The sequence below is a fragment of the Panicum hallii genome, chromosome 5 (genome assembly GCF_002211085.1).
Source record: "Panicum hallii strain FIL2 chromosome 5, PHallii_v3.1, whole genome shotgun sequence".
NCBI lineage: Eukaryota > Viridiplantae > Streptophyta > Magnoliopsida > Poales > Poaceae > Panicum > Panicum hallii.
Window position 1 is genome coordinate 59,151,509 of NC_038046.1, and position 18,459 is coordinate 59,169,967.

Sequence of the window (18,459 nt, forward strand, 5' to 3'; positions counted from 1 at the left end):
TGCAGAAGGTGGCAGCTGAAGATGATCAAGGATGTAGAGACCGGATGAGCTCTTATGGCGATGGCCAGTACCAAGAAGAGCTCGGGTGCGCCGATCCTGAACACAACAAGAAGTGTCATCAAAAACAACGACACAGTTCAGATCAGCAAGTTGGCCAACTGAGATTAGATTCATGGAAAGTTTTGGCGCAAGAGAAACATCAGAGATAGAAAACTGAGAGCTATTCAGATTGTCTTGATGGGTAACATGGCAAAGGTTACCATCAGCAGTCTGAACAGGACGAGAATGTGAAAGAGGCCGACAAGAATCCAAGACAGAGGAATTTGAAGTCATGTGAAAAGAGGCACCCGAATCCAACACCCAAAAATTAGTACCTGACTGTGATGTCGATGACAAGGATGCGTGGGACGTATAAGCACTGAGTGGAGCAGGCATAGTACTGCTGGGTTGCTGATGGAACTGAGGAGCACTGATTGCTGATTGTTGTGGCACTAAGTGTTGGGGGAACAGCTGGTATTGGGGCGCTGATTGTTGTAGACACTGAGGCATTGCAGCTGTTGCTGAGAACTGAACTGAAGGCTCCGGTGTGCTGGAAGGTGCTGCATGTGATCCTCTACGAGAAGCAGCACGTTTGTCTCTCATTTCAGCAAGGAGGTGAGGATACTTTTTGAAACACCTGGAATCTGGATGAGTGGTCTTCCCACAGTGACTGCAGGGAGTCTTCTGAGAAACCTTCTTAGAGGTTGCTGCGGCAATTTCAACTTCAACAGGTAAAGGAGGAACAGCCAGAACAGAGTGCTGCTCAAACACCATGGACTGTGCAGCAAGAGACTTAAGCCGGGTTTCCTCAGCCATGAGAGCAGATAACGTCTCGGAGAGAGTGGGAAGGGTTGGTCGCCCCAGAAGTTGAACACGGATAGGTTCAAAATCAGATCGCAGACCCATCACAAAATCAAACATAGTGTCCTGCGCATCATATGTCTCCCTAGCAGTCCAGGCTGGAGTACAAGTGGTGCACAAGGAAGAAGGCTTGGGTACCATGGAGGCAATTTGATTTGATATCTTGTTGAAGGCAGCATAGTACTCCTCAATTGACATGTTCTGCTGCTGAAGATGCTGAAGATTCTGACGAAGTGAATAGCGAAGGGCTGAGCTGCTTTGTTGGTAGCGATTCTGCAAGTAATCCCACATTTCTTTGGCAGTCTTGTGATCCTCATAAGACAAGAGCGAATACTGAGATCAGTACTCATGCAGATGATGGCCATCACACGGTCATCAGTAAGATTCCAAGCTTGTATCTCCTTCTCATTGGTAGCAGTAGCTGCAGGAGGAGCATCGGTGAGATGATGAGCAGAACCACCCCATTTCAGCAGCATCTTGAGGGAGAAGGCCCATTCTCTGTAGTTGGAGCCATCTAGCTTCACATCCAGACCGGGAGACCCAAACGAAAGGCCGCTGAAAGGAGCAGCAGCCGCAGAGGACCCCATGGCGGCGCGAAGAGGACGGGCTCCGCCCCGACCTGCGGCGCGAAGCAGAGGAGCTCCGCCCCGACCGGCGGCGCGGAGCAGGGTAGGGGAGGGAGGGATGACGCCGACGGGGGAATCACCGCCGCGACGGGCGGAGAGCAGCGGAAAAGGTGGATCTTGGCTCTGATTCCATGCTAGAGAAGAATGACGCCCACCATGGATTGCTCAGATTAGGGTTCCATATACACAGGTTGGGCCTATAGGCCAAAAGGCCTACATGGGCCAGAATAGACATCTACACTACTCTAACAGTTCCCACATGATCTCATAGTAGACTTGGCGTCCACCTCCTTTTTCCCTCTTCTCCTGCTGCACTGTCAACAAAAGCGGGCAATGGTCAGAACATGGAGAGGTCAAGTGGGTGATCGAAGAAACGATTCAGGCAACTGCTGGTCGCGACCCCTCTATCCAAGCAAACTTTAACATTCCTATTACCAGGCTTTTTATTATCATAAGTCCATGGTAATCCCGAGAAACCAATATCCTTCAAATCGCAGAAGTCCAACACCTCTCGGAAATCAGCCATTTGTTTTTCCCCTCTCTTTGTTTCAGAGAAATGCTCATATTGCCACATGGCCTCGTTAAAATCCCCAACCACAAGCCACGGTTCTCTAGACCGAGTTTTAAGCCGCTGCAAAATTTCTCACATACGATGTCTGTCCTCAACACGAGGCTCCCCATACGTACACAAACGTGACCCGCCAAGGGTCCGCATTTGGATCATCCTGCACAGAGATATCAATATAGCGTTCATCAATAGACAATAACTTAACTTGGATGTTCTCATCCAAAAACGACCTCCACGTTTGCCACGATAATAATATATATTTTATATCCTTATCTATGACCGGCTAAGATAAATATTTTATGTTTGTAGGAAGTAGTTTCCGGTTTGTCTAGGTATTTGACCCTACGTATAAGCAAGGATAAAAGCTCAACTTGGAAACACCTATAATTAGCCAAGAGCAAAGATTTAGATATACGTATAAGCAAGGATAAAAGCTCAACTTGGAAACACCTATAATTAGCCAAGAGCAAAGATTTAGATATTAACTCCAAAGACAGCCAATTCAGTAGCTTCCCCGTTCACCTGGCTGTTCTGTTTTCTGTTTGACCTATACCTCATTCTACCAACCTTTCACCTACTTAACCAATTACCCCGCACTTCAGTAGCTTTCCCAGGTGATACACCATTACATAAGCTTGAAAGGGAAAATGCAAAGGTAGAAGGGGATCATCAAAATGGTATCTATGGTTATGGCCAAAAAGAATCTTAAAGAAACAACGAAAGAAACCTTACACAAGCATCTGCATCCTTAGAACAATTTCAAAACTACAAATAACATTTGCACTTTTCAGAAAAATTTCAGAACTACAAGTAGCAGTTGCAATTTTAGAACATTTGGTTTCCTAATCTATCTGCACACATCAACAATGGCCTTTTTTTTTTTACTTGCAAAGCATTAAGCAGGCAATACAGGACCTATTGTCACACCGAGACAGGTGGGATCAGTCAAAGAGCAGTGCTGATCATGAAAGGAATCAGTTTTGTAAGATCTAACTGCTCATTGGACCAAAGCCAGAATTCAACTTCTTAAATGAGATTATCAAGAATAGGCTGAGTTTCCCCTCATGCTCTTAGCACGTCCATCATCAGCTTCTAGAGGCCCACCCATGCCCTGGTGCAATCACTGAATATGTATGTAGAGATAACTGCATATGTTAGCTGCAGCACTAGTGAAGATTTAGTTTGTCCAGAAATCAAGTGCAGGGAGCATACCAATCTGATTTAGTTTGTCCAGAAAATTCATTTGCTCCTCGAAAGCCTGCATATGATAAACTAGTATCTTTCATGAGATAATGAAAACATCAATTTAAATGCAAGATGAATTTAGGAATCGAGATAGTACATGAAATCTCAAACATGATACTACCATATGTGCAAAAGTAGATTCTCTGAACCCCAATATGACTGCCGCCAGAGATGCTTAGCTTCATGCATTGCTTATAAGTTGATTTAGGTACAGTCGTTACAGTGCAAAACAAAAAAAACGATTCCATTCAGAGAATAGAAGTGAACACAATGGGTTACGACACCAACAATGAAATTCGCATAAGAATCTTATATATGCCAAATTGATATGATATAAAAAAATCTACAAAATCTTACCAGGGTCGGTATGTTTACACAAGAGAGAACTTGAAATTTCTCCTGCCATGTATCCACTGACCACTGCTTCAGATAGTATACTGAACTAAGAGCATTGAATCATTTTTTCCATTGATTCATTGAATACTCAACTGAAAGAGTGAAAGAAGATGAATAGGAAAATAGTAGATCAATAAGTGGACATGAACATATTGATCACAAAGAGATTCCAAAAAAGAACCATGGATAGGGAGGAGTTGGAAGCACAAGAGAGATACCTGAGACCCTTGCATGCTGGTTGCACTGCAGAGACCATCATCGGGTCGTTGTCGCCCGTATGCTACAGCTCAAGTTAAATGGACAGGAGAACTCACGTTGTTAATTCTGTTGCGCTAGAGTGACCATCCATTTTTCTAATAATCAACACAAACAGAAATACTTTGTTTAAAGGATTGTGCAGTTGTGCCTGATCAAATGCAGCCTAGTTAATACTATTGTTTATAAGATTTGTGGCTAAATTTAGCTAGGTTTCTTCAGGGTATTGCTGAAAGTCAAAACTTATTTGCAAATTTCAATTGTACATACTGTTGCTTCATAAGCTTGCCATATTTCTTCAAAGAGTGCTACTTCTTGTCTGTGCCTTCCACTTGTACCCTCAAAGATGAGATCATAAATTTCTTTCTAGTACCTCTTCAAACCCTCAACAACAGTTTTCACTGGATGAGGCTCCATATAGCTGCAAAACAACTGTTAGAATAGATATAAGAACAGAACTAACAAATAACTGAAGTTGAGAGTTACAGCACTCCACATAAATGAGGATCTTAGCCTTTGTTGCATTTTTCTTTAACTGATTAGCCAAGCTGATTAGCAAAAGCACCATTAGAATGAGGCTCAAACATTAATTATCAACAGAGGTGTAAGAAAGTAGCTGTTTCTTAATGCTTTAACATGCATATAGCACTGAACTGGTTTAACTGAATGGACCAAACACAATATGCGGTGCAAAGGAAACACAATATGTTGTAGGTTGAATCTGGTGGCCCTGGAAATAAACAATTATAGCGATCATTCGTTGATCCATCAAGCACAATATATTTCTCCCTTTCAAAACTGGGAACACTGCTGTCCATCTGATAGTAATAGTTTGCTGAATTAAATCAGGCTCAAATTTAAACCATACACACGGGCACAGGGCTAAGAGAAGCAATTCTCAAGAAAGTAACTGCACTAACAAATTAAAATCTACAGTCTCCTAGCACATCCCGTTATCTAGTATAAAGTATAAACATATTTTCCTTTTATTTTGGCAATGTTTATTAATTATCCCGATTTGGTTCCGAAAGGGATGCACAAATTGATAATCTCATCCAAGATGATGCATTTCCCACTAACATACACACAGAAAAGCATGTTTCCCTCTAAAAATTAGAACTATGCAACAACCTGCAAAGAGCAATTTTTTTGGCTATTAAATCAAATCTACGGAGTCCTAACATGTACTGTCACTTGCTACTATTGCAATTTCTTGAATCATTGACTGATCAAAACTCCTTCAATATGCAGTAAAACCAACCAGTCAAACTTCAATGCTTCAAACGAGGTCAAATGGTGAACTTGACATTCATCTTGCAAAGAGATCAGAGCTACAGTAGGGGAATACTATACTACAAGGGGAAACCAAACAACTGCTAGCATCGCAGCCTAGCAATATAGCCATGATGTTTGTCTATCACTGGAGGTCACGCATGCAATTCTGTCAGCACAAAATACCATACTCAAAAAACCTTTTTAGTTGTATAGTTATAGCGATGTTGGGTCCAGGTATAAAAAAGAGAGTGATGCTGCACATTGCAGCGTTACAAGCGAAAACAAGCATCACCTATGACATGATGTTTCAAGCATCCCAGTGAAGCTACACCTTTATTTTGGGCCGCTGACGATTTTTCTTATTTTTTATTTCCACTCCTGGCCACATCGGCCGGCGATTTCACAGCCTTGTTTGTCTTGGGCCGTTTTCCATGTCATTCCGTTCCATTGAATAACAAGAAACGAGGACATCCGATTGCTGCTGGAAATCTAGTTCCTTCATCTCTTGTAAATAAATTCACATAACTTGAACATGCGCATATACTCTACTCCTAGGTTAGAAGAATTCTTTTCGCTTCGGAAAGTTTTATTCTGGTATACATGGTGTCTTAACATTTTATATAACGAGGGATTCAGTGCAATCTGCTGTTAGATTTCCAAGCATTTGACCTTTTTTCTACTTAAAAGCTGGATTATAGTTGGATGCACGCACTGGTATCCATTTGTGGATTATTCCTGGACATGGACATCGATTCGTTGCCCGGCATTTCTTCCCGAATGCTATAAATACAAGGGTGCAGTGCCATAGGTTGATACGCATAGCAAAGCAGCTAACACTTACTTAGTTCCAAGAAACAACTAACAATCCCTCCCGTCGTACTGGTACTGGTACGAGACGCCTATGGAAGTATACCCTCGACTACTTGTGTTGTTTGCTTTGGTTTTTGCTATCACACAAAGCTTGGGGTCAAGAAGATTGTTACGATGAGAGAGATCTAGTTATAAGCAAGTGCATGGACACAATCAAAATCGGTACCTCCTATGTGAATCCAAGCCAATCTTGCATTCATGCCGTGGAGCAATCTGTCATCAGCACTGACCAGGAGAGAGAAATAAGCATTATGAAAATTCTACGTCTTGCATATGAGTGCCACAAGCCAAGTCCCGTGGGAAGCAAATGTGGGAGTAAGTGCGTGCATGCATGCATGCTTATCAACAATGTGCAACTCTATTATATTATTTATTTCTCCAAATAAAAAAAATTGCTTGCAACATGGCATCGTTCCATATACATTATTAAGATTGTTTTTATACCGTAGGTAGGTCATACTGTTCGTCGACCACGACGATCTCCGCCACCACATTGGGCGGCACATCCTTGAAAAGATGGGCAACGAATGAAGATGATGGAAAATAAGCATGTCTGCATGTGGTGCGTGGTTACTTGGTTGTGTCTCGTATATATGTGTATCTTACCTTTTTCATTGAAAAGGAATGAATGAATCAAGAAAGCACCATTATCATAAATATACATGCTGTCATGACTGTCTGCGGTGAGCCCATTTTGGACGACGACGACGACGGAGTATATATACATTGACGCACACACAACACAGAAATAATGACCACCCGCTCGGGCGGGCGACTGAAGACCGTGCGAGGGCTCGTTCCCGGCGGTTCAAGCCGGTGGAGGCACAAGAGGAGGGCCTGCGATGCGGCGGCGGGAGCGGAGGTAAGCTGGCCAGAGTGCGGCTCCCGTACGCCACTTCGGCGGCCTCTTGGCTCGCAGGCGCAGTGTTGGGCTGGTGGCGGCGCGCGGCGAGCGCAGTGGAGGTGGAGGTATGCGGCGTGGCATGTGGAGGCGTGGTGGCGGCGCTGTCCCGGTTGGATTGCCGTGGCTGTGGCCCGGGAGTGCCGAGCCGTGAGCGTGCAGTGGGGGTTGGGTGCTCTGGATGTAAGCCGGCGTTTTTGCTGGTGGATATGACGGCGGCGTTCTAGGGCGTTGTTTTTTCCGTTGGGGGCGTCATGTTGGAGATAAAATCCTCATGCACGGGGGTTCTTTAGGTGAAAACCATGTTCGCTTCTTGGACGAGCGACGGCGGCGCCTTTGCCTTCGTACCCTTCTGAGAGGCGTCGTCTCTGGAGAACCATCTTGACTTTGGCATTCCTGGTCCTTTGGTCATGGGCGGCAACGGCCGGTGATGGCAAGTCCTCCGCGCGGCAAGCTGGATGGGTGTTGCTAAGCCCACGTGGAGGCGTTCGTGGTTTTGGTAGCAGCCGGAGGTTGTTGCATACCTGCCAGTTGTGGCTGCTTGCAACGGACCGCGCGGCGGCTGGCATTGCTTGGCAACGGTCAGTACGGCGTGGGACTGCGTCGGAGGACGGCACTTGTGGCATCGGCATCGTGGGATGACTTGGCTTGAAGCGGACCATGGCGAGTTGCTCAGCTTGGCTAGACTATCCAGTGCGGTATATCATCGAAAGATGGCGCAAGCGACTTCTTTGGCTCGCTGGCATGACGATGGAGGTTTTGTGCACGGGTGAAGCAAGGAGGTGAGGTCGACCTGTGACGGCGGCTCGGCTGATTGATGGAGACCTGGGGAAGCACGGCTGATTGATGGAGATCTGGTGAAGCAGGGCAACATTACTCATCACTTTGACGGCGACTTTAGAAATGGATCCGTGATATGGAGTTCTGTGGCGGGTGTGGCGAGGCTCGTGCGTGCGGTGTTGTGGAGTGCAACGGCGGATGCGGCGAGACCCCCGCGCGTTGTGTTATCGTGGTGGCGACTGCGAGGTAGCCTGCGAGAGGTTTGCATTCGGTAGTCTCATTCTGTCGGGTGGAGTGCGGTGATGCAGCGACACTACGGCGGAGGGTCCTGCATGGCAGTGGTCTTCTCGATGTGGTGCAGTCTGCTTCTGTTGATTTCCTATCGACGCAAGGTCACACTGAAGGTCTCGGCGATTACGTGTGCCTGAATGTTGGTGGGTGCCGCGTCCGACGGGGTGGAGTTGTTGTTTGAGGTCCGTGTCGATGTCTTAATCCAACCAGGCAGAGTTGTCTCATGGTGTGCAGCTTGCGTCGATGTCCCAATCCGATCGGCCTGAGTGGTTTGAGTTGAATCCATTTCGGCGTGCGTTGATGTTCCGATCCAACCCACCGGTGTTGTTTTTCGTATTTTTTTCTTTTGTTGCCTGGTTATATCTTCTAAGAATATAATCTTATATTTTTTTCTACTATATTAATAGAAACGCACTCGTCGATAAAAAAAATTGTATAGCAAGGCTCTTCCTCGTTCCTCGTAGTAGTGCCCACCGTTGCTTAATTTGCCTCGTCCTGGCATGGTCCTGCGCGCGGTTGCTTGCTTGGTGGCGTATACGACGGCGAGGACAGCGATGCGATCTTTCTAATCGTCATCCTCGATCACCTGTCCACCTGCTCGCCAGGCGTGCCTCGCTCACACAACTCTCAAGAGCACGATTCTATACTGGATGCTCAACAACTAGTAGTGTTAGAACCGACAAAGTCTCAAGGTTCCGTTGTAGTCTAGCTGGTCAGGATACTCGGCTCTCACCCGAGAGACCCGGGTTCGAGTCCCGGCAACGGAATAAATGTTTTTTTTGCTTCTTTTTGTCGGAATCTCTCTCTCTCTGTGTGTTTTTCTTCTTGTTGTTCTTGTATTTTTTTTTTGTCGAGCACACGGATGCGCTTCGTTGTGTCTATGTATGTGTGTGTGTGTGTGTATGGACAGCGACAGATAGTGGTTATTGTCGTCTCTTAGCTACTTGTTCATTAGTGTCCGCTGCAGCTTGTTAGAAGAGGCTCAGCGAAGGAAAGCAAAGTAAAAGCAAAGGGAAGCGGAAGAAAATAGGGAAAAGATGCATGCATGGAGATCTCGGCGAGATGTTGCGTAAAGACTAAGAAAGAAGCAGCCTCCCCATACATAATCAATCCTCCGTCTCCTCAAAGCAGTGCTCTTTTCCTTACCTTTTTTAAGCGAAGAGATGGACGGGCCGGATGTTTTGTTGCCCAAAGGAAAAGGAAAAGGAAAGGAATGAAAAGGAAGGGACGAAAGAAACAGACCAACCATCAGGAACAGGATCCATCCATCTCTGAATCTGGAGCAGCTGAGCTTCCTATCCTGTCCTGTTGTTCATCCATCGCTTGGTTTGATCAGATGCAAGCAAGCAAGCATCGGCGGTCTCGTCTGCCGCAAGTTTTCCGGCCGGGAAACAAATGAAAAGCAAGCCACTGCACTTCACTCTCGCAGTGATAAGTAGCTTTGCTTTCCTGCGATCCGCATCAGCACATGCCACCCACCATCACCATCACCATCACCATCTCACACATGATAAAAAGAAGCGGCCGCCGGCCGCATCCAGACTTCCGCCAGACCAGGTTGCTGCTTCCACACACTGACACGCATGCACCAGAAGCAGCCCACACGCCGCCGCGAGGCCCCCGCCCCCGCCGCCGCCGTGCCACCGGGGCACTACGCGGCCGCGGGTCAACCCTTCTTCAGGCCGCCGCCCCCGTCCGACTCCGACCCACCGGGGGCGGGGCACCACCGCGCACCACCGCCGGATCGCCCCTCGCCCAGGCCGCCGGGGCACCGCTATGCTGCGCCGGCGGAGCGCCCTCTGCCCAGACCGCCGGGGTCCTCCGCGGATCGCCCCCTGCCAAGGCCGCCGGGGTCGCCCGACCACCCCGCGCTGACGACGCCTCCACCGCCGCCGGGGCCGCACGCGTACCCGGCAGGAGAGCCCCCCCTGCGGCGCTCCTCGTCCTCCGCGCTGGCGTCCTGCCTGGCCGCGACGGCGTTCCTGCTGCTGTCGGCGGGCGGTGCGGGCGCGGCGCTGTTCCTGCTGTTCCGGCCGCGGCCCCCCGATATCGCGGTGGCCGCGGTGCGCCTGCCCTCCTTCGCGGCCGCCAACGGCACCGTCGCCTTCACCTTCCAGCAGACGGCGTCGGTGCGCAACCCCAACCGGTCCCCCCTCGCGCACTTCGACAGCTCGCTCCGCGTCGCCTACGCCGGCGGCGAGCTCGGCTCCGTCTACATCCCAGCGGGCCTCATCGACGGGGGGCGCACCAAGGACATGTCCGCAACCTTCGACGTCCCGGCCATCCCCGTCGCCGACCAGCCGCAGCAGCCGCAGCAGATGGTCATCGAGGTGGAGTCGCTGCTGGTGATCAAGGGGAGGGTGAAGATGCTGCGCTTGCTCACGCACCGGGTGCAGGCGGCCAAGGTGTGCCGCGTCGGGGTCTCGCCCGTCGACGGCAGGGTGCTCGGATTCCGATGCTGACTAGGAGCCTCGCTCACTCTGCTGGTCATCGTCGCCGGCTTCGGATTCCGATCGAAGGAATCAACAACAAATTGAATGTGTACATGCATGCTTGTTTGCTTATTATACAGTATGAAGGAATCCTTTTCCCCATTTGCTTAACTGTGAACCTCCTCTAACCGAGACTGCCAGATGACTACCCGAGTCCAGGACCAAAACAAACTGTTCATTACACTACATTCAACAAAATACCATCTCGGTCACATACTCACATACTGGGAGCAGTCGTTGAATAGACCGGGAATCCGTAAATGGAAATGGCCTGCCTCCAGGCTCCACCAGCAAGTCTGAACATGTTTAGTTTTGCATACAGTATGGTAAGTGAAATACTCAAGTCTATCCGTTCAGCAGCCTCAAACCTTGTACACGGTGCGCTTGCAAAAAAAACATAAGACTACTACGCAGATCCAGTTAATAGGAACGCGCCTGTTCCGAGAATTCAACATTAAGACCAGGTCCATATCTAGGGTGTATACTACAACGGGTTTGCTTTTGGCAGCTAAAATACTCGCTTGAATCGGCAGATGCGGGATAAGCCATCGAAGCATCTGTTGAGCCAGAATCAACATATGGTTGCACCGAGATAACTCAGCACCACGTTCCAGCATTGTAACTCAGGAGGTCTGAGATACACCAAGTCACCATATCTTGTTCTTCACCCAAAAGAGCATCAGTACTATCCCAATCACAATGGCAACAGGGGCATACTTACGAATCAAGGCCTGAAACCATCAAGAGAAACATGTTCACACTAATGAAACCAGATATCTGAAAATATGCAGCCCTATGCTATACATCAATTGTCCAAACATTAAACCAACCAATTAATCCTCGTTATAGCTAACCAAATTCAACTCAAAAACTTTGATGTATATGCGGAAAGGCAAATGTAGCCAACAGAACCATACCTGGCGATTGAGATCTTTCGCCTTCTCCGCATAGATTCTAGTATCAGAGGTCAACCTACTGGACATTTCGCTCACCTCTGCAAAGAGAAACCTTTCGTTAAACAACTGTTATGTATTTAAATAATAACTGGGAGAGGGCCAGAAACAATCATGACCTACATTGAGCTACTTTTACTGATGCTATTACTACTACTATTGTGCTTTCTTAAAACTGTTTTCTTGGTTCATCTGGTTCTTGTTGGGCCATATTTAGCCAACCCAACTTGCTTGGGATTAAAGGCTGTGTAGTTGCCAGGCAATTGTTGGAGGGGAACACAGCTTAAACAGACATTATGAGCCTGTGCCTGATAATCTGCTTCGATGGGCGTATTTTGTTGTGGAGTATAAATATGAACTAAACTACAACCATCAAACCCTAATATGAGGGAGGACTAATGTATTCCCAAAAACGCATAAAGTAATAAATCTAGGTTATTATTGAAGATGAGTGCAAAAGGAAGCACAGAAAGAGTGCACATCATCTCACATGTTTCCACTAGATTTACTGATTTCAAGTATAAGCCTCACCACAGCTTCTAGAGGTTTCTAAAAGTTATCCTCCACTATAAACCCACGACTACCAAGAACAATCTATTTTACAGCATGGGGTGCACTATGAATGCATGGACTTTCTCTTCTGCTACTCGAAAGTAATTCAACATTTGCCAATTGTTTCTGTTGCAGAGTGTAGACCCATTGCAAAGCACAGGTTAGTATGACAAAATCTAAGCAGAGTGAAGGTCATCAAAGGAAGGCACATAACAGAAAGCTCAGAATTCATCAGGCAGCATAATTTGCTAGAACCAAATTGATTTTTGAACATGATAGCCTGCTTATTGAATGGCACCGAACAGGTCCATCATTCCAGAAAATGAAATATATAAGAAACATAGTCTATACGAGGTGACAGCAGCAAACTCACGGTCTAGTTTTTCACCAACACCAAGAACTTCTTGAACATTGCGAGTCATAATCTGGTGCACCTCGTAGAGCTCATCATTCAGCTTGGCAAGGTTCCTTTGTGTTCTGGTATCCAAATACAGTTTCTTGGTCTTCTGTATGAATGCATCTAAGCAGAGAAATATAAGCTATCAACAAGTAGAAACATTAAGATAATGTGTATAAAAAGATGACAACACATGAGCATAGAATCATACCGAATTTAATAAATGCATATGGCCTTGCAGCAGTTTCAATTTGGCTGCCATTGACCCTCTCAAATTCATTTTTGAGATCTTCGAGATACTGGAATGCAAGTTTCTTGGGATAAGAACGGTCACACAGTGTCAAATAGCACACACGGCCTTCAATGATGTAGCTGTTTTTTTTTTTTGGAATCAAGGTACAACAACAGTGCCACAAGAATTTAATTACCAAAAAAATCAACTTAATGTGCATCATTATAGATATAGTTTCCTTGGTGTCATCCACACATCAATGTCTAAATGGAGACAGATGATAGGCACATTTCATGCATAAGCTTTTGCAGGTCAAAGGAACTTGTAAACAAATATTGAATCTAACATATACATGAGGATTCAGTAAGTTTGAAGCAATGTGGTTAGGCAGCCTAGACTTGCATGTTTTCCTTTCTTTCTTGAGCAAAATACTATAATTAGGATCCTGAAGAGCAACCTCTTTCCAAACGAGGAACTACGGTACAAAAAATATTGAGAATGAGAAAAATGATTAAGGATACTGGAAAAGGTATGGTCCAGTCTCGATTGACATTCTCGATGCTTCATGCTGCCCTTTTGACAAGTTCTTGAACAATTGTTTTGCTTGCTGCTTGTAGAAATCAGCATCCTTCAGATCCCGACCATCATCTAGTCCCTCCGACAGTGGAAGGCCATCAGTGACACGTGCTATCATTGTCAGCTTCACCATTTTGGAGATATAGAAAGAGGCAAACTAGCATAGGTAATCTAAAAGCACCACCTGCATGAAAACAAAAGAGAAAATGCTTCAGGCACGTCTAAGTATCAACCATTAGTTGCAAAGTTTACTGTTTAGTCCAGCACAGTGAATCCTACTTATTAAAATGGGTAATATACATATATCTTTCTTTCTTTTTTGTAAATTTGAATTTCAAGCATATTGCCTGAACCCATTGGCAAGCACTATGACAGGATGGAAACCTCAAGCATTGCAGATACTCCAATGTAACTTGTCAAACAACCGCAGGCACAGGAGAAGGCAGTCATAAGTTTTGCAATTGCCAAATACAATCAATAAAGGTGTATTCAAGAAAAAGGATAAATACATGTAAGGTTCTTGTAAGCTTGACTAGAACATCAAGCAGCTCCAAACTAATAATGCTGCACAGGACTAATGCAAGCACATGAGGCATACAAATTGTTATCATCCAATCCAACTATTTCAGAAAGAAATTACATCTCCAATGCTCAAGCTGTTGAGGCCACTAAAAATGTTGGTACTGTAAAATATTTTTTTTCCAGTTGAACACATTGCCAGAATATATTTCATGTAAGCATAGTAGGTTTCAGATGCAACTATGATGCTCTAACATCTCGTGCATCAGAAAAATTACGATAGATGCTGGATGCTATGCTAAGGGTACTTCAGATGATACACAAGCATCGTGCCACCAGCCGCAGTGATATCATAACGATGGCATACAATTGAAGTGAGCATATAGGATAAGGCAAAGCATATACACCTGCATAAACACACGCGCGCGCCCCCAACTGAGTTCCCACTTGATTGGAGAGGAAAGCAGGAAGACCTAGTTCAGTCATCGGATCCGCACAGAATCAAGTGCGGATACGACAATGCAACTGCAACATAGCGCCGGAAAATGGCGCAATAATTTATGCCTCTAATTGAGGGGGAGCGGAGGCATCATGCAGGGGTGAGGAACAGGCGGGCCTCAAGCGGTCCGGTACTAAATCACGCGATCCGAACACGCGCGCGGTCTTTTCTACCGAAACCCTAAAGCCCGACCCCGAATCGTTCGAGGAATCTGAACCAGCAGCGACAAGGAGCGAGATCTAGCAGGAGCAGGCGAGATCCGCGCCGACGGATCGGCGCGGGTTGGAGGCCGAGAAGGGGTGGGAAGATGGCGCTCACCATGTACCGTCGTCGTGCGTGGCTGCGGCGGCTTTTGGGTTCCGCCGTTCCGCGTGAGGAGGAGGAGAGCACCAGCGCCGGAAGAGGAGGACGAAGAAGAAGCGCAGCGCCTGGCCGGCTTGTGGCCCTCGGCTCGGCTTGCGTGAAGGCTGCGAAGGAGGCTTGGCTCGTTCGGCTCGGCTCGTCTGGAATTCTGGAGCAGCACCGACGGCTGAGGTTTCTCCGCAATCTGCAGACTAGCATGTTCATGACCAGAAGCTGCAGATTAGAGCAACAGTGGAGCTGCCAGATGTGAGCTCAGGCGCATCAGTCCTACTTATCCACCTGCAAAACTGATTGATCCAAAATAGACGCCACCATGGGTCTGTCTGTTTGATTGCACTCATATACTCCATCCATCCTGACCCATCATGCAAAACTGATTGATCCAAAATAAACTAAGGTCACAGATATGCTCATCTTTGATTTCTTGGCACAAAAACGCCCCTCTGCTTCGTTAAAACATGAAGCCCAAACGCAGTTTCATGATGGAAAGCACAAGCTTGTCGAGCAGCAGAGAGCTTGATCAGCCCACCTGTAACTGTGAGAGAACGGATGCCATATGCACAATTTCATTTACAGGAGCATCCTACCCTCCTAATATTCTTTTTAGCAAAGATACAACACGAAACATTGCCCCCCTGAACAGAAGAACAGCAAGGTATGGCAATAGGATTAGACAATATCTGGCCAAATCAGCAGCATCTCTTTTCAATTTGCATCGCTTAGCTACACAGATTGGGTATACAGGCACCATCCGGGGTCTGCTGCTCTTTCCAGATCCGACCGGTGATCCTGACCTTCAGCTCCTTCCTGTCACCACCTGAGAAGAACAGCGCCATGTTCCTCTGGATGATGAGGCCGTCATGGCTGTCCCGCACCTTCCGGTGGCTGTCGCGGACGCTCCTCGGGGTGCCCTCCCAAATCATCTTCCTGCCATTGGCGCCCACCTCAAGGCTGTAGCTGTAGTTCTTCGCCTCGTTCTCGTCTCCCATGAAACGAAGGAAGGCCATGTATACTGGTGCCATCCCAAGCTGGAAGGCCTCAAAGTGCAGGCAGAAGTACTGCCCGAAGCAGTGAAACACCTGCTCCCAGACACCAAATCAAATTTCTCAGTTTCCTATTACCATTCTATTTTGTTCATAGAACAGAATCTTATGGTCATAGACTCATAGTTATCAAGCGAGAGATAGAATCTTATGAGAATAAATATCAAGAGAAAACAATCCAATACCATAGACACTTACTGTCAGCATCCAGGTGGCGTTTTCCACTTCTCGTGGGTTTGATTTCACGTATCTGTGGTTGAATGTGCAACCGCTATGCATATCAACTTTGTGATCATCCCTCAAATGGGAAACAAGATATGGGATGTCGCCAGCCGCGGCACACTCAGACCCAGCATAGGGGCAATTATACGGTCTGAAGTTGCATTGTGCTTCATGTTTTATCTTGCTGTAGTATGGAAAGATTTCCTGGCATCCCAAGGAGTAGTACTTGCAGGGAAGCTCAAGCGACTCGGCTACTTTCTCCAGTGCCAAACACCTGATATCGCCAAGCTCCTGTCTGCACGTAGGGCAACGATTGTGCACTCTAGCCTTGCATGTGGAACACAACGTATGCCCATTTTGGCACTGCAAATGCAAAATATATGAGAACGTCTGAAATCAGCACTACACTAAGATGAAGAATTAATACTGCATAATCTCTCCATTTTTTTTTACATTATCCCTGAGACTCTCAATTGAAAGATATTGCATTGCAACTCTTTATATGTAACCAAGTATCTGATTCCAAGGAGGTGCCGTATTCACAATAACATCCACTTGTAAGCATGCAGCCAAAAAATGGGTAACTTAACTTATCAGTATGTGGACTTGTATTGACTCAGGATCAACATATTTGTACTAACATTCAAATCAAATATTCAACGACACTAATTAGTTTTTACTTATATTTCCTATCATTATATGTGTCACTATTCTTCACATCAGTGCGCTCCATGCTGTGCAAAGAGCAATCCGAGTTAGTGCCACTGCCACTGCCACTGCCACTCCCATGCCAGAATTGCTAATATACTACTTTTGCAGTTCTGCTATGGCTTAATATGGCTTCCTACGAAGCGAAGTTGACTAGACCCCCATCATCAATGCACCCTTCACTTAAAATTGTCAATTGGTTTGCAATTGGCTCCGCGAAAGAAACTGGAGCTGGAAAATAAACAAGCGATAACGAAATGTTGCAATTTCCACTGAACTTTTTTCTTTGAGTGCAGAACTTCCTCTGAGCTGACAATCCAAAATCAAAATAGGTTGTAGGGTAGCAAAGTCCTGGCAGTCAGAACTCAGGATCGATGTGGAAGCTTAATAACTCAAGAATAATTGATTAGTCATGACCTGTTAGACTCTTTTTTACTCCAGTTTTCCGCAAGCTGGTCAAATGATTACAGAACCATGTTATTGAATGATTATCTGAAAGATCAAATTTTCTTCTTCGTCAACCCTTTTCAGGCCTAGACGTAGCGCTAAAAATGAGCTGGAAGTGATACGATTACAGCTGATTGATAACCCAATTGTATTCGAGGATGATTGCTGTCGAAACTCTCAAAAAGTGAATCTCGTATCCAGATGAAAAATCCCCACATGTTGTGCTTGCTATAAACGAAAAGAAGCATGCAGGATTCCTGTTGCGCCGTGGCCTAGAAATCATTCATGTTATATGTGTGTGGGGCAAGGACGCGCCTAGATCCCCGTTTCGAAAGTGAAGGACCGCCCCCATCGCCGAAATCCAATCCAATCCAATCCAGAAGAAGAAAAAGAGGAGGAATCGCGGAGACCTGGTGGATCGGCGGGAACATGTAGTTGGTGCAGACGGGGCACTCGAGCAGCTCGTGCACGCCGCCGGCGCTGGCGCCCTTGGGGTAGGCCCTGGCGGCGGCGAGGAGCGTGCCGAGGCCGCGGCCGGCATCGTCCACGGCCGCGGGGGCGGCGGCGTCGGGCAGCGAGACGCAGTCGACGCTGCCCACGTCCATGGCCGCCCGCCGGCCCGCCTCCGCCACGGGGACAGGCGCGTGAGCGGTCCCTGGGCTCCGGCAGGGGCTGGGCGGACGGAGGGACGGGAGGCGGGGGCGGCGCGGGGGTCCGGCGCTTTGTGGCGGGAGAGGAAGGGAGCGCCGCGCGCGGATTGCGGGGGCCGGCGGGCTAGAATAGCCGGACCATTTTCTATTCGGTGGTGGATGGGCAATGGGGGATGGCTGCTCCTGCTCGCGGTGAGGGAGATGACCGCCGTTGACGCCCATGAGGGACACCACACGTATATATAACTCTCCGTCAGTGATGGTTCCATGGTCTAGCGGTGAGGACATTGGACTCTGAGTCTCGGTGGAACCTTCTTTTTGCTTGCATAGCTGCTGCTGCTCCTCCTCCTCCTCCTCCTCTTCTTCTTTTTTAAAACAAAAAAGCATTAGTCTATTTGCATATATACTTTTGGAGCAATGTTAAGTCATCCACTCATTGCTCATTCGTCTACATGTCTAATCATCCAATGATAATCAGGATCCACCATTCATTATCCATATCCCAAGAACATTGGTGATCCTTTTTCCATGTTTGCGCAAACCTCCATGCAAGTCATTTCGATGTCCTGTTTGCATTGTGAGGATAATGATCGCGTGGGACATCGAATTAGTTCAGATTTGCGCTTTCAGGGCAGGCTAACGCAAGAAGATGCTGGAATTAAACAAGACACGAAATGACTAGCAGATTTTTTATAATGC

At 46.9% G+C, this 18,459-nt stretch overlaps 3 protein-coding genes and 1 non-coding gene across 4 annotated transcripts; 2 read left to right on the top strand and 2 right to left on the bottom strand.

Moving 5' to 3' along the window:
* Positions 1-8,801: 8,801 nt before the first annotated feature.
* TRNAE-CUC lies at positions 8,802-8,874 on the top strand. The gene has a single exon. It is a non-coding gene; the product is annotated as a tRNA-Glu (tRNA).
* A 392-nt stretch (positions 8,875-9,266) lies between these two features.
* LOC112893202 (histone-lysine N-methyltransferase SETD1B-like) lies at positions 9,267-10,710 on the top strand. The gene has a single exon (XM_025960402.1). It carries the CDS (start codon positions 9,691-9,693, stop codon positions 10,567-10,569), a length of 879 nt encoding a protein of 292 aa, XP_025816187.1. The 5' UTR covers positions 9,267-9,690; the 3' UTR covers positions 10,570-10,710.
* A 150-nt stretch (positions 10,711-10,860) lies between these two features.
* LOC112893204 (25.3 kDa vesicle transport protein) lies at positions 10,861-14,800 on the bottom strand. The gene is made up of 6 exons (XM_025960403.1): positions 14,646-14,800; positions 13,255-13,493; positions 12,713-12,873; positions 12,478-12,624; positions 11,517-11,593; positions 10,861-11,330 (listed from the first exon to the last, which is right to left on the bottom strand). The coding sequence occupies exons 2-6, from the start codon at positions 13,440-13,442 to the stop codon at positions 11,247-11,249; spliced, it is 657 nt and encodes a 218-aa protein (XP_025816188.1). The 5' UTR covers positions 13,443-13,493; positions 14,646-14,800; the 3' UTR covers positions 10,861-11,246.
* Positions 14,801-15,078: 278 nt separating this feature from the next.
* LOC112893201 (E3 ubiquitin-protein ligase SINAT5-like) lies at positions 15,079-17,997 on the bottom strand. Its single transcript, XM_025960401.1, has 3 exons — positions 17,521-17,997; positions 15,932-16,318; positions 15,079-15,769 (listed from the first exon to the last, which is right to left on the bottom strand). The coding sequence occupies exons 1-3, from the start codon at positions 17,980-17,982 to the stop codon at positions 15,410-15,412; spliced, it is 1,209 nt and encodes a 402-aa protein (XP_025816186.1). The 5' UTR covers positions 17,983-17,997; the 3' UTR covers positions 15,079-15,409.
* Positions 17,998-18,459: the final 462 nt, after the last annotated feature.